Source organism: Schistocerca gregaria, chromosome 2, assembly GCF_023897955.1.
Source record: "Schistocerca gregaria isolate iqSchGreg1 chromosome 2, iqSchGreg1.2, whole genome shotgun sequence".
Lineage (NCBI taxonomy): Eukaryota > Metazoa > Arthropoda > Insecta > Orthoptera > Acrididae > Schistocerca > Schistocerca gregaria.
Window position 1 is genome coordinate 638,093,672 of NC_064921.1, and position 23,815 is coordinate 638,117,486.

General features: G+C 41.6%; 1 protein-coding gene across 2 annotated transcripts in view; it reads left to right on the forward strand.

Moving 5' to 3' along the window:
* LOC126334677 (uncharacterized) overlaps positions 1-23,815 on the forward strand; it is a 108,081-nt gene that overhangs the window by 45,780 nt on the left and 38,486 nt on the right. For both annotated transcript variants that reach the window (XM_049997150.1, XM_049997149.1), the window contains 2 exons: positions 19,452-19,592; positions 19,870-19,994. In XM_049997150.1, the coding sequence (XP_049853107.1) occupies positions 19,452-19,592; positions 19,870-19,994 (266 nt within the window). The remainder of the gene's footprint in view (positions 1-19,451; positions 19,593-19,869; positions 19,995-23,815) is intronic.

Genomic DNA, 23,815 nt, shown 5'->3' on the forward strand with positions numbered 1-23,815 from the left:
GTGTTGGTGGGTTCTGGTCAGTGGAAGCTGACACAATGGCATACACATCACCAGCCAGCCTGCAGGCACTGAACCATCCAAACAGACATGTCCGCATCTGTTGCAATGCTCCAACACTGTGTTACTGTTCTGTCTCTTATGGCCAAGCAGACAAGATGGCAGTCTTCTTGCACTGTGGTCACAGTGTTTCATCCAGTACCCTTCCAGAACTTGTGGATGGCTCTCTTCTCTCAAGTGGTTCCACACACACCTCACAGTTGAAGCAGTGTGCCCTGTACGAGCCAGAATGTCGCAGAATGACAGACCCACCTCCTGGAGATCAATCATTTTGCCCTGTTTTAATGCACTCACATGCTGATATTCCACTCTGTGATGTCGGCGAGGCATAGTGACACTTGGTTACACATTTATACTTCGTATGATGGCTCTGCATTGATTGAGCATTGTGTAACACTGACATGTCCAATCATACGGAAGAGGGTGCTGTTGGGCCTATGTGCATACCACTTCTCTGCCATTTAAATGACTTGTTTTGGTTCTGCTGTTCTACACATCCTCTTATCATGGCTTGTTGCAGTCCAATGCTATGAGTGTTTTATGTTTTACTAAAGTTATGAAAACGTTGGTTGGACTGAAATGGGTGAGTGCTATTATTTTGTTTCTTTTTTCTGATTTTTGACAGCAGCAGTTTTAAGCCTGTTAGGAATTCTCCCACCTGCATCTACATCTACATCATGCTCCACAAACCACCTAATGATGTGTGGTGGAGGGTATTTCTGGTACCACTAACTGATCTCCCATTCCCTGTTCCACTCACAAATGGCATGTGGGAAGAATGATTGTCAGTAAGCGTCTGCATTAGCTCTAATTTCTTGAATTTTCTATCACTCTTTTCTCATGAGATGCGAATAGGAGGAAGTAATATGTTGCCTGATTCTTCCCAGAAAGTGCTCTTTTGAAATTTCAATATTAAACCACACAATGCGTAATGTCTGCTACTGGAGTCTGCTAAGCTTCTGTGTAATGCTCTTGTGCCGACTAAAACATTCCATGGTGAAACATGTTGGACCTTCTCTATCTCCTTTATCAGTTCTACCTGGTAAAGATTCGAGACAAATGAATAACACTCATGAATCAGTGAAACAAGTGCCTTGTAAGCCACTTCCTTTGTGGATGAGTTACATTTCTTTAAGACTCTTCCTAGGAATCTCAGTCTGACCTCGCTTTTCATACTGTTTACTTTATGTAATCATTCAACTTATGGTTTGCTCTGGATATTTACTCTTTGGTATCTTACATTAGATACTGGTTTCCAGCAATTTGTCATCAATAGTGTTGTTGTACAGCAGTGTTTTTTTTCTATGTGTGCACCATTCACAATCTTCTGTAGTTCATTATGCAAACTCATAATGTCTTCTGGTGTCGCTACTTTCTTACAGACAACCACATCATCTACGAGCAATCTTAAATGGATTCTGATGCTTTCTACTAGATCATTTATATACATTTTAAACAGTGACAGTCCTATCACACTTCTTTTGGGTACTCTGGAAATTACATTTAAATCAGTCAGTTTTGTTCTGTTAAGAGTCTTAAATGCAGACAAATCAGGTCCGTACTCAGTAAATTCATATTTTTTTCACTAAATGGCAAAGTGGGATGGTTTCAAATGCCTTGGTGATGTCAAGAAATATGGCATTGTTTACAGTGATATGGATCTCATAAAGAAACAGAGCAAGTTGAGTTTCCCTGTTTGCAGAATACATTTTGATTTTTATAGAGGAGATTTTCATTTTCCAAAAACATTAAAATTCTTGAGTTTAAAACATGTTCCATAATTCTACAATTATGTGCATCTATACTATGACCCTTCTTGAAAATGGGAACAATCTATGATAAACTGGTGCTAGAAGGGGAGTGGGTTCTTTCACATGATCTTTTTAGAATCTCTTCTGGTCTGATGCCTTTTCAATTTTGGAAGACCAAATTCAATATTTTGGGCATCTTTTTGTTATCTTCCATTCTGGCACTAGTGTGATTATGGAGTGAATGTACGGCAATACCTGAAGGGTGTGAACCTTGAATTTCTAATGTGCTATTATAGAGCAAACCTTACAGTCACCTCATAGACAGGCAAGCATGCAACATAGAATTTATGTAACTTGCACTCTGTAGAGGTTTGGTTGCACACTGTTGATTTTCAGCACAATTAAAACAAGATAGCTAGCAGAATATCAAATTATGAATCTTGATTATAGAGCAGTTGATGAAGCTATACAGTTAAAGAATTAATAAAGTAATGACAGGAGCATTTATCTGAAAGAATAAATAATGATGGTGAATGCACTACACTGGATGTTGGATTGCAATATTTTTATTGCAAGTGAAATAACCCAAGAATCATGTACATACTATGGTGTACATCTCTAAAACAGTTATAAGTTTTTGAATCACTGATAAAATAAATAAACCTGTACATAGCAAACAGAGTATTTGGCAATGTTTGTTGAACTATTTATCATAAAGTTTGCACCACAAGTAACTCACTTTACAAAGGAGCTGTGTGTGAAAACTGTTAACCACATTTACCAATAATATTGTCACTGTTACTCAACAGACTGTTGGTATCTGAGACCACATGTGCTTTATGTATCAATGAATGTAAAAGACTAACACATTGTGCAGCCTGATGACAGCTTATGGACTGCAAGTGTAACTTTGTTTGAGTCAGTTTGTGGTAATTGCTATGTCCTAGTGTACTGTCAATTTCCTTCTAACCATTACGTCCAGGAATGGTAATACATGCTTTTTTCCACTTCTGTGGTTAACTGTGTAGTCACAAGGAGGGAGTTCAAATGCTGGAGAAACATGGGTAAAGTGTCTATTCCATGAGGCTACACCACAAATGTATCATTTACGTACTGCCCATTGCAATACCATCTATTTATTCAAAATACTGTTTACTGAATAGCAAAAGTTGAGGTAAGCACATGTTTGAACCGTGTCATATGTTTTACACTAACTTGCTGCTGATAAGCTCTGACGAGTCCTGCAAAGGTACTTTCATGGATAAAGATATAACTTCAAAGCTAACCAGTGGATCCAATGGTTGCAGCTTAAGCATCTTTAGGCATCTTATGAAGTCCTCTGAATTCTGGGTATGATAGTCACATTTGCCTACGAGAGATCCTAACAGTAAAGTAAGACATTTAATGAGGAAATAGGCAGGGGTTCCAATAGTGCTCACTGTTGGGAGAAGAGGGGACTCATCCTTACGTATCTTCAGTAGGCTTGGGGGAACTGCAGCCTATTAGTGCAGGCCCTTCATGACTCTAGCCAGAATCTTCGGGTCATATCCTCTCTTATCTTACGATAAGTAGGATCATCAACCAGTGTCTCTATCTTGTTGTTGTATTTAGCTCAGTTGAGCAGCAAGGAAGGCTCTACAAGACTTGAGAGCAGAAAAAGACCTTGTTATTTTACCTCCTGCCAAGAGGAATACTACCGTCCTTCTCTCATGAGTGAATACAATGCCAAGATAGAGCTGCTGCTCGGTGATCCTGCTTAACACAATCTAAGAGAGGATCTGACTGAAAAGAATCAGAGATAAACATTAGATCTACTCGAGAAGAGTTCTCTTCCAGCTAAAAGTTATCGAGGGACTATGCCAACAGGCTGCAGTTCCCCCAATACTGCATAGCCTATCAAAGATGGGTCCCCTCTTCCACCAATAGTGAGTGATATTGCATCTCCTACCTATTCCTTGCTAAATGTCTTACTTCTCTGTTGGGACCTATTGTAGGCTACTGTGACCATCATATCCAGAATTCAGAGAACTTGATAAAACACCTAAAGAAGCTTCAGCCTCAACCATCAAATCTTTCGGTTAGCTTCGACATTGTACCTTTATTTATGAAAGAAAGTATCCCTGGATGACTCATTAGAGTGCATCAGCAGCAAGAACAAGAAAGACATTGTGGCATTGTTCAAATGTGTTCACCTCAACTTATTTCTCATTCAATAACCAGTATTCTGAACAAGTGGATGATGTAACCATGTGAAGTCCTCTGTTTTTCATGGTGGCTAACTACTTTATGACAGACTTTGAAGAAAAATCAATGCAGTTGACAAATGTCCAACCTTCCTGCTTCTGGCGGTATGTAGATAATACATTTGGGGTGTTCCCCCATGGAATGGACACATCACCCATGTTTCTCCAGCAGCTGAACTCAGTCCATCTGAATATACAGTTCACTATGGAAGTGGAGAAATATGGCATATTACCATACCTGGAAATGTCAACGATATAATGGGACATAGTGTATACTGCAAACAAACTCACACAGACTTATATTTGCAGGCTTATAAGCTGTCATCGTCCTTCACAACACAGTAGTGTCTTACACTCTTCGGTTACATAGAGCACATTTTATCTGAGATGCCAATGGTCTGCTGATGAGCTACAGTGTCTAAGGACAGTTTTCAAACAGAAACACTATTCTGATAAGACAGATATGCCATGCATTCCATTCTAAGACAGTCATTTTACTGTTGGCGTAGATGGGCTCCTTGAATCTCAAGCCAAGGGAACAGCCTGTATGGTCAATGTAGCCTTTTTCACAGTCACAGAATGACGTTTTATGGAATTGAATTATCTGATGTCTTGAATGCAATTTTTACATTACATTACATTTATTGTTTTCCATGGATCCCTTGGAGAGGAGTCTCTGGGATGTGGAAAGAGCCAAAGGGTTTTCTTTTCTTTTTTTACTCACATACATGGATATTGTACAATTCTAATGCAGACAGAGTTATGTGCTGTAATCCTTGTGAAGATATTCATCGATGGAGTAGAAAGAGTTGGCCAACAGGAAGTTCTTTAATTCACTCTGAAACTGATTTTTATCACTTACAAGACCTTTGATATGGTCTGGGAAGTTATTGAATATATGAGTACCCATGTATTTGACTCTCTTTTGTACTAATGTTAAGCTTTTATAGTACTTATACAGATTGTTCTTGGTGCTGGTATTATAATCATGTTTTGCACTATTTTGTGTAAAAAAAGAGACACGTTGGAAATGGCAAAGACATCAATGAGTATATGTACTGAGAAGTAGAAGTTAGAATACCAAGTTTCTTAAAGAGGTCTCTGCATGATGATCTAGATCTGACACCAGACATAATTCTAATGATAATGACTCGTTTCTGAATTTTGAAAATGTTCTCTTTGTTAGAGGAATTTCCCCAAAAGATAATTCTATAACTCATTATTGAATGGAAGTAGGCCTAATAAACTAATTTCTTGATTTTTAAATCACCTATTTCTGCTATCAAGCATACTGCAAATGTAGCTAACCTAAGGCATTTCATTAAGTCTAGAGTGTGAGTTTTCCAATTTAGGTTGTAGCCCTAAAAATTTGACACTGTCTTCAGCTTTAATTTCATTGTTTGAACACATTATACTTATAGGGTCAGGTATTCTTTGTGAGGTACTAAACTGTATGTACTGGGTCTTTTCAAAATTCAGTGACAATCTATTTGCTGTGAACTTAACAAATATTTCATTAGCTGATTGCTCAGTGAGATCACAGGTACTGTTTTTTAAACCAATACTTGAATTATCTGCAAATAGGACAAAATTTGCATTTTGTGACATTGGATATGGAAGGTCATTAGTATACACTCCTGGAAATGGAAAAAAGAACACATTGACACCGGTGTGTCAGACCCACCATACTTGCTCCGGACACTGCAAGAGGGCTGTACAAGCAATGATCACACGCACGGCACAGCGGACACACCAGGAACCGCAGTGTTGGCCGTCGAATGGCGCTAGCTGCGCAGCATTTGTGCACCGCCGCCGTCAGTGTCAGCCAGTTTTCCGTGGCATACGGGGCTCCATCGCAGTCTTTAACACTGGTAGCATGCCGCGACAGCGTGGACGTGAACCGTATGTGCAGTTGACGGACTTTGAGCGAGGGCGTATAGTGGGCATGCGGGAGGCCGGGTGGATGTACCGCCGAATTGCTCAACACGTGGGGCGTGAGGTCTCCACAGTACATCGATGTTGTCGCCAGTGGTCGGCGGAAGGTGCACGTGCCCGTCGACCCGGGACCGGACCGCAGTGACGCACAGATGCACGCCAAGACCGTAGGATCCTACGCAGTGCCGAAGGGGACCGCACCGCCACTTCCCAGCAAATTGGGGACACTGTTCCTCCTGGGGTATCGGCGAGGACCATTTGCAACCGTCTCCATGAAGCTGGGCTACGGTCCCGCACACCGTTAGGCCATCTTCCGCTCACGTCCCAACATCGTGCAGCCCGCGTGGTGTCGCGACAGGCGTGAATGGAGGGACGAATGGAGACGTGTCGTCTTCAGTGATGAGAGTCGCTTCTGCCTTGGTGCCAATGATGGTCGTATGTGTGTTTGGCGTCGTGCAGGTGAGCGCCACAATCAGGACTGCATACGACCGAGGCACACAGGGCCAACACCCGGCATTATGGTGTGGGGAGCGATCTCCTACACTGGCCGTACACCTCTGGTGATCATCGAGGGGACACTGAATAGTGCACGGTACATCCAAACCGTCATCGAACCCATCATTCTACCATTCCTAGACCAGCAAGGGAGCTTGCTGTTCCAACAGGACAATGCACGTCCGCATGTATCCCGTGCCACCCAACGTGCTCTGGAAGGTGTAAGTCAACTACCCTGGCCAGCAAGATCTCCGGATCTGTCCCCCATTGAGCATGTTTGGGACTGGATGAAGCGTCGTCTCACGCGGTCTGCACGTCCAGCACGAATGCTGGTCCAACTGAGGCGCCAGGTGGAAATGGCATGGCAAGCCGTTCCACAGGACTACATCCAGCATCTCTACGATCGTCTCCATGGGAGAATAGCAGCCTGCATTGCTGCGAAAGGTGGATATACACTGTACTAGTGCCGACATTGTGCATGCTCTGTTGCCTGCGTCTATGTGCCTGCGGTTCTGTCAGTGTGATCATGTGATGTATCTGACCCCAGGAATGTGTCAATAAAGTTTCCCCTTCCTGGGACAATGAATTCACGGTGTTCTTATTTCAATTTCCAGGAGTGTATAATAGGAACAACAAGGAACCTAAAATAGAGCCCTGGGGCACCCCTTGTCTGACGGTTTCATATTTTCAATGACCTTTTTTATGTGGTAAGCCTGATACACACACTGTTTTCTATTAAAAAGATAGGATGAGAACCATGAGCCTGCTGCTCCTGTTATCCCATTATATTTTAACTTTTGTATAAGGATATCATGCTTAACACAATCAAAAGCTTTAGCCAGATCACAGAATATTCCAATTGGTAATAACTTTTGATTTATTGATTATAATATATAATCTGTAAAAGTGATTATAGCTTGATCAGTTGACAATCCTTTCCGAAATCCAAACTGATTGCGAATGAGAATATTTTTCTGTACTAAGTGTTTATAATGCCTATTGTACATAACCCTTTCAAACACTTTTGAAAATATCGCCAATAATGAAATGGGATGCAAGTTTTCCACTGATGATTTGTCTCCTTTTCTGCATAATGGTTTGACAATAGCATATTTAAGCCTATCTGGAAAATTACCACTGTGGAGGGATTCATTACATAAGTAACTCAGTATGTCACAAAGTTCTGAGGAGCAACATTCAATTATGGTAGTGCTGATTTCATCATAACCACTGGAACATTTGTTTTTAAGAGAACTAATAATATTAGAAATCTCTTTCAGTGAGGTGGGATATAGTTGAATTTTCTGAAACTTCTGCAGAAATGCATTTTTTAAATATTTTAAGCTGTCTTATATACAGTGTACACTATGTCTGGGTCATATTCATTTGCCAGGATGACCTGTCTTAATATGCTTACTTTTTTCTTCAGTTCTGCTTGGCATAATGGAAGCAGTATTGTTCTCTGTATCATAGAGTAGAAGTATGCTTGTTTCAGATGTTCTGGATGGTTGGAATGGGCATTGATAATCATGTCTGTACCTCTCAGTTTCCTATGTATCTGGAAACATGTTTGCCAGTTTTGTTAAAATAGTCAAATCTAAAAATCTCTGTTTCTCCCTATGTCATGTTCTATCATTAACGCATAATGAGTTTACAACAGGTTCATGCTTTTAATATTGATGATGATCTATTGAGCTGAGGTAGTCACTGCATCCTGCATACATTTTGTAGCTGCTGATGGGGCCACCTTGCAACGGAGTGCCACATTGTGCCATGTGTGCCGCATCTTCAATTCCTAACATCTACCCAGCTAACCTAAACACCTTACACTCAGAAGAAGAGCACTAGCAAGTTGCAGTAGAGATCTGCCTGGGTTGTCCATTTTGTGATGTCTCTTCTAAGCTTATGGGCAGTGGCACGAACAGTTAACAGCCCAAAGTGCAGCACCATCAACCATCAGGAATATGTACCATAAGGATTTCCCCCGTCTCTTTCGTTGTACAGACATTACTCTGTTTTAAATTTGGGTTTTGCTGCTTAAACAGTATATATTTTGATTTTATTTTTTATGAATATCCAAGTGAAATATCTGTCATATTTTATGGTTTTCAGAAGTAAAGATTGTCTTATACTGTCTTTGCACTTCTAGCACAAAGAGTAGTGAAAGAAAAGTACCCTTATTTGTATATATATATAATTCCCTGATTTCTGGTATTATGTTTAGTCTGACAACACATGAACGTATGTTCACCAAATGCCACACATTGTTATGATTCACGTGTATATGAAGAGCTCTTTGATTAGCTCACAAGAAGACCTGGTGAAAATGTGTGTAGTTATTCAACTCTTAATGTAAGGTTTTTCGTTTTTACAAGGGCAGCTTGAAAAGTTGTCAGAATCACCACAAGAGGTCAGTGCTTGCATAACAAGTTTTTTTATGTGATATTCATTGGTGTGTTGTCTGTAAACACATGCCACATCATCACTCTTGGAAGAGAGCTGCGGCAGTGACGTGGCTGTGTTGTGCCCTCATAGTGATTTTTGAAGACGGAAAAAATTGAGATTCGAGCAGTGATTAAGTGCTTCGTAAAGAAAGGTATGAAACCAAGGGACATTCATGCCGATATCCAGAAGATGCTGGGGGACTCTGCTCCTTCACATTCAACTATTGCCAAGTGGACAAATGATCACACTTGCCAGATGTCATCTGAAAGGGTATATCACACTTTAACTGAAGCATTGGAAATGAAAAAATTATCTGCTAGATGGGTGCTTCGACTCTTGATACTGGATCAAAAACACATGAGAATGAACATATCAGAATAATTTTAGCCCATTTTAGGAGAAATGAGCAAGATTTTTTTATGCCAGTTTGTGACCACAGATGAAACTTGGGTGCACTACTATACCCCAGAGACAGTCAGAGCAGTGGGAACATGCTGATTCTCTGCCACCAAAGAAAGCAAAGACAATTCCTTCAGCGGGGAAGGTCATGGCATCAGTGTTCTGGGATGCGAAGGGGATTCTGTTTGTAGATTATCTCCCCACTGGGCAAAAAATTACTAGAGAATACTATGCTAATCTTCTAGATAAATTGCAAAAAAAGATAGGCGAAAAAAGCCAGATAAGCAAGGAAGAAAGTCATCTTCTATGAAGACAAATGTGCGTCCGCACATGTGCCGTCACTATGGCTAAATTACACGAACTAAGATATGAATTGTCACCACACCACCTGTGGCTCCATCAGACTTCCATCTCTTCCCAAAATGAAAATTTTTCTTGGTGGACAAATATTCACTTCAAACGAAGAATTGATAGCTGGAGTTGACAACTATTTTTAGGCCTTGAGGAAACTCATTTTTGAGATGGGATTGATGCACTGGAACACTGTTGGACCAAGTGCATTAATCTACGAGGGGACTAAATTGGAAAACAAAAAAGTTACAGTGATGTCAGTACTTTTTTTCTATTCTGTTTCGAGAACTTATCAAACCACCCTTGTATATAGTAGATCTGTAGATGGCCATTGGGGATCAAAACTAGTTATGATTGTGTTGTAAAGAAAGTGATTGTGCCTCTGATATTTAGCTCACAGGATATTGTTTGAGAAAAGGGCAAGCTGTGTTTCCCACAAGTGATGCTGCCTAAAGCTATCTGATTTGTGTACAGAATCTCTCCTGTCTCCAGGAGATTAATTGTATTTGAATTTAGAATGTGCTCAAAAATTCTATAGAAAACCTATGTTAAGGGTATTGGCCTGCAAGTTTGCAGGTCTCTTTTTTACCCTTCGTCACACAGGAGTTAACTATGTTTTTGTCCATTTGCTTGGGACTATGCAGTGGGTGACTGGTTATGATAAATGTAAGATAAGTAAGGGGCCAACACTGAAAAATACTGTCTGTAAAATGTATGTGGTATTCCATCTGGACCTGGTGACTTATTTTTTTTCAACTTCTTCAGTTGCTTTTCAGGGCCAAATATCTGTTTCTGTGTCCTCCATCTGGAAGTCTGTGAAATGGTTAAATGTCTGTACTATAATTCTGTGTCAATGATTTTTAACCATGGGATTTAAAACTTCAGCTTTCTTTTGCTGTCATCTATTGCCATACTGGACTAGACTGTGAGTGACTGAATGGAAGTCTTCTACCCACTTAGTGATATTACATAGCACCAGAATTTTCTATAATGCTTGACAAGATCTTTCACAAGTATATGAAATTGGAAGTCGTATGTTTCACACATTGATCGTTTTATAGACTCACAAATTTCTATAACTTTTGCCTGTCAAGATTTCTGCATTCTTTTTTGAACCTAAAGTGCAACAATCTCTGCTTCCCCAGCATTTTTGTTATTAATCTGCAGAGTGTCTTTTCTGCCCTTAAATACACTTATTTGGCACATACTTCTTCAGGGCCCAATTTACAATTAGGTTTAAAGTTTGCCCATAATTCCTCTATCCATCATATTTAAACTAAATGATGTCAATTTTTTGTGTGAGTGGGAATGTAACTGCTCTTTTCAACATAAAAACTCTCGTAGTCCTTGTGATGGCTTTATGAACTTCGCTAACCACTGCCATTATGATGCTATCATGATCACTAATCCCTGTATTTATACTGTCATAAGGTTAGGTCTGTTTGTAGCTACAGTGTCTGGAAGATTGAGTTATTGAACTAGCCACCCATGACAGTTTTTGAAAAATGTGTTCAGAAATACACCACAAGATTGTCTTCCCATATCATCTGCAATGAATCTATAGACAATCCAGTCTATACTGTGTAAGGTAATCTTGTGTCCAACTAACATTGCATGATTGGAGTAGTTCTGCACTACAGAGCATAGAATTTCTTTGAAAGATGCTAAAACTGTTACAGCGTAATCAGGTGGTGAGTAAAAACATCCTTTACTTGTATCCAGATTGCTTTGCAGATAGACTCAATTTTAACCTAAGTAGACACAATATTTTTGTTTACTGCAATGAACATTCCCCTTCCCATGATGTCCAGCCTGTATTTAGGTATACATTTCATGACTTGTTAAATTTTTTGGTGTTTTCTCCTTCAAGTGTCATTGTGCTCTTGACTCTGAGGACATTTTGAGTGTGACAGCTTTCCTGGAGGGTGGTAAATTCAGGAACATAATTATGAATGCTTTGGCAGTTTGCTTTTAAAATTATTACATTTAAAGTGTGTCTACTTTATATGTAATTTGATTTCGCTCTCTGTTGGTACTGTGCCAGAATGATCAATTGGCATTAACACAATAAAATACCACGGTGCTGACTCACGATGATGAGCAGTGCCACTAGAAAAGTATTGGCACAACATTCCTCCCCTCTTTAGAAGATTTTGGTCATTCATCCTGTACCTAGTCACATTTTCCAAACTAACTGTCTTTCTGCTAGTCCAGTCCAACTCACAATGCACAATGACTGCTGTACTTACGACTAATTAAAACTCTTAGAGTTGACCCATTCAGATGGTGTATAGTGGATGGCGATTCTGTAAGGGTGGGAGGTTCTCTGCCACAAATAGACACAAGTTGCACTAGTGAGAACCAGAATGGAGATAGTACTCAAAGGTGAGATCCCAGTCACCACAATTTTGTGGTAGTACCTACACCAATACTGTTGAATATGTTTGCCCAGAGAACTGAGTAGTCTGAGATCCAGTGTACATGTACATAGGTCAGGTTCATAGCTGGTAATATTTTCAAAGGTTTACTGAGGAAGTGAAATACTGGATACATAAGGTTCAGAACTGTGGCGGGTGGAAATCAAAAATTTGTCCCAACTATTACAATTCATTCCATACAGTAGTATTCTACTGCCACACAGCTCTGAGCATTCTATACCCTTAGATTGTCTTTGCTCAGAGTAATTTGCAATAACTACCACTGGATCATATTCAGCGTTTGCTTAATGTGGACCTGTCTTCTGGAAATAAGGATGTGGTGCCTTTGGGTACCTTTGCACTTCTATTCCTCCAAGAAACAACTCTTATTTCACAAGTCGCTGTGGCAGTCTGGATCATCCTGGATGGACATAATGTAACCTGCTTTCTTTGGTAATGCTTGTTTGTCAACAAACATCAATGCATGACTTTTTCTCATCTAACATAAATAGTAGATTTCCTTCACTCTGACTTTTGCAAACTTCCCCTAGGTTCCCAATATTACAGGATGTGAGTGAATGACATATCACTTGTGTCAGGCATTGGTAACTGCTACCAGGAAATGAATTAGTGCATGTAGATGGGACAATTTGTTTTGACTCTCATTGATGTGGGATGGTACAATACTGATAAGGTTATCTCTTCTCGAGGTGCAAAATTAATTACAGAATGGCTGATAAGTCCTTCCATGCCTAGTGTAAGCCAACCAGAAATTGACTTGATGGTAACAAGACATGAGTTAACTGTTCATGCATCACATGGTGTATAGATTTCTGTAACTCTGCTAGTGCAATGCAGAAAACCGCAAACTATCAGCAAGAATGCACAAGAGTTGTGTCACAGCCAGCTGGGTATCCAGTAGGGGTAGCTGGGCCTACATTATATACAAATGTTTTTTACAGAACTGTTGTTCCACACATAACTGTTCAGTTCTTGCTGTGAACCTCCACACAAATTCTGGTATTATGTAACACTCTTTTAACCAGTTTGGTCACCTGAGTAACATGCCATTGCCAGGGTTCTGATATGGTCCATCTCAGTCTGTGCCTGAACCAGTGTGTTGTTTATCTGACTATGTCATGGGCATCTGTTGTTCCAAGTACAGTTTTCAGCAATATGCTTCCTGCATCTACCCAGTGCCACTTCCATTGCTTCATTGCATGTGGCACCAAGTCCATAACTTACTGCAGCTGTTCTCAGAGGTATGTGTATGAAACATGCTGAACTTGGTACTCTCCTATTTTCTTAATAATCCATTCCTTCTAGCTTCTTGGTGTAACTCTGAGAAAGCTTTGTCCAGTCTCTGCATGTCATTCCTTATTCCTCATGTCTTGTACTTTAATTTCAACATTCACTGGTAATTTGTCATGGATGTGTTGTCTTGTAGGATGAAAAGTGCTTCACCTTCCATGGTCATCCATGCAAGGCACCTACCCCTCCACAGTTGTATAGAGAGAGCAGTGCCATTAATGAAGTATCTGTGCTAGCAGAATAGAAATGCCAAAAACACAACTCCAAAAACAATTTATTGGACTCACCAAAACCAAACAATAATACAATATCCAAAAGAACAACCAACTCAATCCCAACTTCGGATCTAAGTCCTATAGTGCTTAGAGCCCAATTGTGGATCAACACAAATACAAAATAACAAATAATAATAATAATAATAATAATAAAGACCTGACTCTTCATAGGGAATGTACACAAACAGTTGTACAATGTCAAGAGGTTTGTCGACTATACCAAGAGATCGGCCAGCTGGAAGAGGCGTCTGGCTGTGGCTGCCAGGGTAGCAGATCTGCATCCTTCTGGGCGGTGCATTTGAACTGCCTTTTGCCAGCAGTGTGCCACCTTATAAAGCCCATTGGTGTATGGATCTGCCAGAACTATTTGTGATCACATGCCTGGCGTAGCAAAGTAGTTCCTAGGCTAGCTGCGACCTCTGGTAAAGTTGTTCTGCAGGCTCCGCCAATGGGTAGTAGTCCTGGCATCCTTTCATGGAGACCTGGTGGTGTGTTGTGTTGTGGCCGCCGTAAGTCTTTGTTTTGACAACACAGACAACATAGGTTTTGCTGGTGAATATACACCCTGTGATGCAGGCATTCCATTATGATTGGAAGTAAAGTGGGATGCCAATACAGTACGAACTACGATGTCAAAAGTGTGCGGACACAGCAAACCTCTCCCTCCCACCTCCCACCCCCACCCCCAGGAGGGTGTGGAAGGCCCATCTCAATGTCGGGTCCTGGGGCCATGGGTGATAGGAGTCCGGGGGCGGTTGCAGGCACAGGATCCATCTCCATGGGCATCATCCAGGGAGTGCTGGAGATGCAATTTGGACTTTGAATGTCCAGACAAACCATTCAGATAATCCGTTAGATGCAGGATGAAAGGGGGCAGTGTGAATCAACTGGATGCACTGGGAGGTGCAGGAGGAGGTAAATTCAGCAGATAAATTGAGGACTGTTGTCGGTCAGCAACATCTCCGGAAGGTCCTCAACAGCAAATAAGCAGGAAAGAGCTTGGATGGTATGGGCAGAGGTTGTGGAGGACACGCTGGAGACATACAGAAACCCACTGCTGGTGTACACAAGGATAAGCCAGGAGGAGCTGAGAAATGCGCCTGCGAAATCCAAGTGCAAATGGGACCAAGGAGAAGTAACAGGAGGCCACGGGAACAGGTGGCAAGGGGCTACTGACTGGTGCTGTTGACATGACAACATGCAGTTGATGGCGCCGTCCACTCCCCTCCAGTAGACTTGCTGGTGGGCAAGGTGTTCCATCAGGACAATCCCCCAATGACCAACGTCAAAGAGCTCCAAGGCCCGCTGGTGGAGGGAGGGCTGCAGCATCACCCGCCAGCGATCATTATCACCCAAGATGAGGAGGACCCCATCTCTGACAGACAGGTTCTGGCGGCAATGCGAGTACACCCTGACCTCCAGATGCAGCAGCTGACGATGGTCTGATGGCCACCCATGTTGAACGTGGTGCATCAGCACCTGGAGGGTTGGGTCATCTGCTGTGTGATGTGTGACAAACTTGGCTTCCAGTGGCAAATCAGCGACTGCCTCAGCAGCAGTGTCATCCAAGTGGAAACATGCAACTGGGTGAGCATTGAACTCCAGGTCAGCACCCACTGGGAGATGAGAGAGAAGATCTACATTGGCATGGAGAGCTGTGGCGTGACAACGGATGTCGTAGGAATATTCCGTGAGGAACAATGCCCTGCGCTGGAGGCAGCAAGCAGTTCTCATGGGGATGGCAGCCATAGCACTAAAGAACGAGACCGGAGGCTTGTGATCGGTGTATAACGCCATGCGATGGCCATAGATCAAACTGTGGAATTTCTTAAACCCAAAGATGATGGCCAAGCCCTTCTTCTCAATTTGGCTGTAGTTATGCTGAGCCGGGGATAGCGTTTTGGAGGCGAAGGCCATTGGGCATTCGACTCTGTCGATGATGTGAGACAAGACGGCCCCGACACTGTAGTCTGACGTGTTGACAGCCAAAGTGAGAGGCTTGGTGGAGTCATAAGGGACAAGGCAAGTTGGCGTCAGGAGAGAAAACTTCAGACAGTGGAATGCCCTATCACAAGCTGGCGACCAATCCCAGGGAACGTTCTTACGGAGCAGGTGGTGAGGTGGTTCTGCCAGAGCCACGGCATTTGGGATGAAACGGCGGTAGTAATTGAGTTGACCCAGGACTGAAATGAGCTGGGAGATGACCTTTGGGACCAGCAACTGCTGAATAGCCTCGACATACAGGGGCGTCGGTCGAATGCCATTAACACTCAAAACATCGATGAAGTAGGTCACCTGAGGAACAAATAAAAAGACATTTCTCCTTCTTGCAACGGAAGTCGGCAACCTGAAGAACCTGGAAGAGGCACCAGAGGTTCCAGGCCAAGTCTGAGGTGGAGACACCAGCGAATAAGATGTCATCGAAGTAGTTAGCCGTCCCCAGAATATCCCTCATCAGTGTTTCCAAATATCGCTGGAAGATGACCAGGGTCACTGGTGACCCCAAACGGGAAATGGTTGTAATGGAAGAGCCCAAAAGGGAGATCGTTTTCAACGCGACTCATCCAAAGGCAACTGGAGGTAGGCATCCCGCAAGTCAATTTTGGCAAACACCTTGCCGCCAGCTAACCAGGACAGGATGTCATCAACCTTGGGTGGGGGATATGAGTCAATAACAGACTGAGCATTGACAGTGGCCTTAAAATTCCCAAAAAATGTGAAGAGATCTGTTCAGCTTCTCAAGGGCCACAATGGGCGTAACCTAACGACTATGATGGATGGAGGTCAGGATGCCAAGTGACGAAGCTCCTCCTGTAGTTGATCGTTGAGGGGAGGAGTTCGATATGGGCTTCGAACCTGACCCCCAGAGATGTGGCAGAGAACATGTCTAGGATATCATCCAGAAGCTGCTACAAGTGATTGTCTGCCGACAACGACTGGATGGCTGGGTCCGAGTCATGTATCTTGAGGCCCAGTCAGGGAAAAAGATCCATTCCCAATAAACTGTTGGCCTTGGGGGCGGTGAGAACCAAAACCTGGGCTGTGACATCATGAGTGAGATACTGGACCTGAGCCAAGAACTACCGCTGTAGTCTGATGATGTCGTTACTGTAGCTCTTCAGAGAAGAATGGAACAAACAAAGAGACGGTGACCCCAACTGATAGTGGGAATCCCCATTCATGATGGTCACAGAGGACCCCATATCCACTTGAAAATGGAGAGTAGTGCCCTTCAATCGCATAGTCTGAGCGATCGCCGCTGTCATGTGAGGAAAAACCGACTGCATGAAGGAAATTGGTGACAGTGGGTCCGCCTCATTCATGATGGAGTCAGAGGCATCGACAGCAGTGTGATCCACAGCCATCAGCGAAGACGAATGATAGACCTCGGCTCTGTGACCCTTCTTTCCGCAGACCCAAGAGGTCACCCTCCGGAAGCGGCTATCTTCCCTCTGATGTGTAACTAAGCATTGACTACAGGAGGTGAACCATTGTCACTGCTGCTGCTGCTGCTGCTGCCACTGCAGACACCATTGGCACAGGTGGGGACCGGTGCCCTGGTCCTGCAGGGTGGGCATGGCCTCAGGAGGGGCCCCCGGCGCCGCTGCGGTGATGATGGGAACCAGTGATGCAGGGGCCGGGCGGCAAAGACCTGTGCCAGGGACTGCAGTGTGGAAGCAAAGCAAAAGGACTGCTCATGAGTGCAGATAATGGATAAACAGGTGTCTAAAGAGGGATCTTTCAGCATCAGAAGATCAGTCCGTAAGGTATCATTGGGGGCTTAGACAAGAATCATATCACAAATGAGTGCCGAGCCATAAAACTGCTTGCAGTGGAGGTTGCCACAGAAAAAAACAACAGTCACGGGAGAGACCTTGCAGCATAGCAGTCCATTCCCTGTATGACTGTACGGGAAGCTTCTGACAGCAGAAGAACTTGTGACGTGCCGCCGCCATGTGAACCTGAGAGTCAAAGTAATCCAATAGGCTAGAAGTCAACGCCTTGTAGGAGAGAGCATGAGTTTCTGTATTGGGATGCAACTGTTGCAGAAGGTGATAAACTTCCGGGCCCACATAGGTGAGGAAAAATGCACGATGCTGAACATTGCCAGTGACATAATGAGCAATACAGTGTCACTCCAACAAGCCACATAGTTGCCCCAAGGCTCAACGGATTTATCAAACTTGGGAAACACAGGGGGCAGGGCACAGAGGCCCAGAAGTGGGGAAACTGGGTGGGACCCCTGCGTAGGCACCTCAGCAGGGAAGGTGAACATCGCCTGTAAGCATACATTCCAACAGTGCTATGACTAATGCTGAGGGTTCATCAGTACCAGGAATACCTTCTGCAATAGCGGATAACAACCAAGTAAACGTGGGAGACCCATAAACCAACTCATCTCCACTGAAGTATCTGCGCCAGCAGAATAGAAATGAGGAAAACACAAGTCCAAAAACAATTTATTGGACTCACCAAAATGAAACAATAATACAATATCCAAAAGAACAACTGACTCAATCCCAACTGCAGAGTGACAGAAATACAAAATAGCAAATAATAATAATAATAATAATAATAATTAAAAAGACATGACTCTTCATGGGGAGTGAACACAAACAGTTGTATGATGTCAAGAGGCTTGTCAACTATACCAAGAGATTAGCCAGCTAGAAGAGGTGTCTGTCCATGGCTGCAGCTCTGCGTCAAACTGCCTTTTGCCGACAGTGCACTGCCTTATAAAGCCCGTTGGTGGATGTATCTGCGGAACTATTTGCGATCACTTGCCTGGCATAGCAAAGTTGATCATAGGCTAGCTGCAATCTCTGGTGAAGCTGTTCTGCAGGCTCTGTGAACAAGTGGCAGTCCCTGATGGCCATTGGGTGAGACCTGGTGGTGTGTCGTGTTGTGGCTGCCTATGGGTATTTGTTTTGACAACACAGATGACATAGGTTTTCCTGGTGAATATACACCCTGTGATGCAGGCATCCCATGATGGTTGGATGTAAATTGGGATGCCTATGCAGTAGGTGCTATGATGTCTGAAGTGTGCAGCCACAGCAATTAACATGATGTATCTCATGGCCATCCTTACTGCCAGTGTCACCTAATACAGGAGAGCCTTAATCACTGTGTTCTCCTCAGTCTAAGGCAGTGCATATGTAGCTTGTGTGGGTGTAGCCTCATTTTCCTTTCTCTTACTATCTCGTACCCCCTTTTTTGGGACTGGTTCCAGTAATTACTTGAGCGTGTCCTGAAAAGGAAGGATACATCTGAGATGTACAACTGTTGTACAACTGGAAACTGTGGTCATTTTGATTTTTTATATGGACCTTGATATCAGGTGACTTAATTATTTAGCTTTTCCGTTTGGAGTGTACAGACTTGTTCATGTTATCCAAAGCTCTGCACGGAACTGAAGTAGTACTGCACTGCCCCACTCATTTCCAATGTCTGAGGGTCTTTGTATTGGCTTTCTGTACCTGCTTCCAACTCTCATAATGTCCTCATGAAATTTCACACTGTCTTTCTTTTCTTCCCCACTACAAGTCTGATTAGCTCAAATGATGACAGCATCTTCCAGCCATACATTAATTTGTATGGAAAACTGAATCTGTTCTGCAACACAAACTAACTACATGAACCAATAACCAATAATTAGCTATCTAAAACAGATATTATTAACATTTTGATATTATATAAAATTTTTGGTACCTCATTTATCTCCCTATGAAATGTTGGGAACCATATATACAATGAAGTCACTAATTGCAGGAAAACTGGCGTGAACCTGATGCAGATGTGGGCATAGGAGCAGCTGTAGCAACATCACATGGCACAATATCACTTTGGCTTCGAGAACGAGTCAGGATTGACATGACAGTTGATCAGGCAATAAGGATTATTAATCGAAAGGTACCTTATATTTCATATAGGTTGTAAGAAAATCAACAATGTGAAAGTTTGTACAACTGGTTCCTTTGTAGGCATGATGTATTGTTCATTGTACAGACATAGAAAATGAGGATTAGCTCATTGTGAAACAAAAGATGAACACACTATCTTTCAAACAAAAATCATAAGTACCACTATATTTATTTTAGTGTCCTGTTTCAGAAAGCTGGAATGTCATTTAAAAACACGTTAATTTACTTTTACAACACAAATTCTTTATCTAAGTTTTCTTTTCCAGAACAATATTGTCTTGACACTCAGCAGCAGTGGCTCTACATCTTCATTAATTCATCCAAATGGACGTGTTTACCAGTATGGTAGTCGTGTTGAAATTATGGCTAATGACCCTCATGGAAACAACAAGTAATACTTTTGTCCACTTTTCTTCACTTTAGTATATAGTATATTCATGTCCAATGTGTTTTGTTGTAATGCTGGGTCTGCAAGTGAAATGTTTAAGAACTTAGTGATTTCTATATTCAGATTGCAAAAACAAAAGTTGTGCATAACAATATGGTAAGAAAGTCATTTGTTTAAAGTGAACTTACTAAAAGTAAGCTGGGAAGAGATTCACAAAGATGGTATTGCTACTAAAACAAACAATGGAAAATCCAGAATAGAATAATGCTAATATTTACTTACCTTATAGAGGAGTTGTTGAGTCACAGACAGAGAAAACAAAAAGACTGCTATACATCAGCTTCAGCCAAAAGGACTTCTTCTAAAGCAGAAAACACACACGTTCACATAAGCACAAGTCACACACATGACAACTGTCTCTGGCCACTGAGACTTACCTGAGTGGCCAGAGACAGTGGCCTTTTGGTTGAATGCTCAAGTGTACAGCAATGTTTGTGTTATGTCTGCCTGCAACTCACCACCTCCACTACATGGTGAGTAGCTGTCTATCCCTTTAATATTATTGTTAATAAAAATTATGTCAAAAAGTTATGGTGCTTTAACAATTAGCAATTTTTTTTATCATTATGATGGTGCAGGGTGTATACAACCTGGGACAACTGGGAGATCCGGGTAAAACTCGGGAATTTTTTCATCCGGGAGAAAACCAGAAAAAACCCGGGAATTTTTCACTGTTTTAGTTTTCAGTTAAATTTTTGTAACATTGACTGCTAAGAACCAATACTCTAACAAAGGATATTACTGTATCTCGCTACTGCAGAATAATACTGCAGCAATAAAACATGAAAGAGAGAAAAAAAACGAAAATAAAACCAAGTTGCCAAGGAAATGTGCTATATACAGCAACAAAACAAAGTGCTCGCATACGTCTGCCAACAGAAAAATGTGTCAATGGCTTTAGGAAGACTATGCAATGCTTCAGAGCAACAAATTGCCCCGATGAGCGTGACCTCACAATTGTTTACATTAGATTCGTTTTTGCAGTTGCAATCGAGCACGTGCGCAGTTGAGTCGCTTGTGAGTAGTACTTTTTCCTGCTTCTAGCTACAGAAGTGTGGCAGTTAGCTGTATAAGCAACAGCGGCAAGCAGCCAGATAGATGCTACCTGGAAAAAATTTTACTGGCGCGCCCAAGCTATCAGATTCACGCAAGTGCAACAAGCCTGATGTAAGGGTCGGGTACACACTGGGATATCTGCCCCAGGCAGAAATTTCTGTTGTGGGGGTGGGTAGACCTTGTTTCACAAAGCGCCTAGCATCCAGCACACGTTGATCTATTGATTATTCACATAATTTTGAAACGCAAAATGAAATTTTGGCAGAAAATTTTTTGCGAGAACGCTTCACTTGTAAGGACCAGTTGTACAGTCCCTGGGTAACAGCTGCTAAAGTTCTATTCTGGGAGTAGTACGGAAAACACTTTGTACGAATACATAATAACGCCTAACCGCAGAACAAACACAGGGTAACTAAACCGGTAATTGTGGTAGGGTTAGTCAAGTTAACTGGAGAATAAGTTACACAATTAGTGATAAGATTGTTTGTTAGAATGAGGAAGGATAAGAAACGGGGACATCACACAGATTATGGAAGAATATGATGATTCCAAATTTATATAAAAATTTGTAATACTACTTTTCAATTTCATGCTTCAGAAGCTAGAACGTATGAATGAAATGTGAAACTACTTCCTAACATGAAACTTAAGCATTTGATATTGGTACTTCGTGATCATATTCTGTCGTGTTATAAAAATGACCATTTGTGCCAAAACAGTGGCAGAGTGTGTAACAATTGCTGCAATATAAGGCAGACCTATTGCGTGTAATCTATCAGACAGTGACAAAATACACGTAATCAAATCAAGAATGCACACCAGTCTTGGGTACTATTTATAAGTAATAAAAGCTCTTTCAGTATTAGACAATGGCATTTGGTTTTTTCATGTAGCAAAACCTTTAACGATCTTTAATGAGCTAGTGGATTATTTCCCAAAAGGAAAGCATGCTATGTAAAGCTGTACTAAAGTTAGTGAGGAAAGCAATGATAGGACTTAAAGATTGAAGAAATGTGTAGTCTTTCTGGTCTATTGTCTTTACTGGTTTTGTGTATTGTATATTTAATTTTATGTCACACAAAACATAAAGTTATTAGCTAATAGGCAATGAAGAGTGCAAATTTTGTGCAGAGTTCCTGTTCTCCCGGTTACAAATAATCCCATCCATTATTTATTGTATGTATTAAAAACAAAGATTCCAAGACTTACTAAGCAGGAAAGCACTGGTAGACAGGCACAATAAAAAAACACACAAACACACAAAATTTTGAGGTTTCGCAAGCGGCGGTTGCTTTGTCAAGAAAGAGGGAAGGAGAAGGAAAGATGACAGGATGTGGGTTTTAAGGGAGAGGGTAAGGAGTCATTCCAATCCTGGGAGCAGAAAGACTTACCTTAGGGGGAAAAAAAGGATAGGTATATACTCGCACACACACACACACACACACACACACATATCCATCCATACATATAGACACAAGCAGACATATTTAAAAAAAAATAATAATAATAATAAAATAAAAAATAAATAAAAAAAACTGCACTTTGTCAAACCAGCTGATTGGGAGCAGGAGAGGCACCACAGGACATTTCCACTGTCCTGAATACAAATTGATGGCACCCATTACAAAATGTTACACGTTTGAGTACCACAGAGCGAAATACGATGTGGTACGACAGAATAATGCTGTGTGAAGAGGTGTAGCACTGCACTTTGGCACATTTAAGATCAAAAATTTCCTTAAACACCTACGTTTTACATATCAGACTCTTCAGAAAGATGTGCACTACAAAATGGACATATTTTTGAAAAGTCGATTTTTAAAATTTTTGGCGCCCTATCTCAATCGCTCGAGGGAGGAGGGGACCCACTATCTACTATTGCCCTGGTTCGGAAATATTGTGGATCCTGGGCTTATCCACAGAGCAGTATTAAATTGTAATGGGGAGATGGGTAGTCTCATGTTACCCGTGTTTACTTTTAGTGAGTTTGCTATTTCCTTTTCATTTATTGCTCTCGCGTTAAATGAAAACAACACGGATTTCTGTGGCCGGGAGTTATCAAGTCAATTAAATTACATTTACATAATTGTGGAAGGCTAAAATACATTATTAGTTTCAGATTTTATATTATGTCCCCTTTGTGACAGTCGAGCATTAATCGCCTTGCAGAACAATGAAATTATTTTTGTTGATTTGTTAAAGAAATTTAGCTTTAATTAATGTTTTGCACCTGAGCCAGCCAATTTATTTGAAACAGAGCATTTAACTCCACACTATTGTCTAGTTTCAACTGTTCGCTGGATTTCAAGTGCATGTTTTCATCTTCTAGCACATATGCCATTATGCCATAATAAAGAACCAAACATGAGGTAATACAGTACTGGTACTCCAAGAAAATTTACATCCAAATCTGGACATACAAATGTGCACTTCCAGCCGAATTATGCATTTTCGTATGGGGCACGAAATTCCCGTGCTCTTGGAGTATCCTGTAATGTCTTATTTCTTTTGTGGCATTATGTAAGACCTTTTAAAGTTTTACACGTACAAACATACAGGCTTCCTGCGTAGCTGCGCAAGTGCGGTGACGCTTGGTATCTGGCACACTCTGGCAACTGCTGGAATGAACCTATTTCTAACAGGTCGAGGGAAAATGTTGCGAATGGTAGTTTGAAAACCATTACTTTCAAAGTAAATTTCCTTTTATG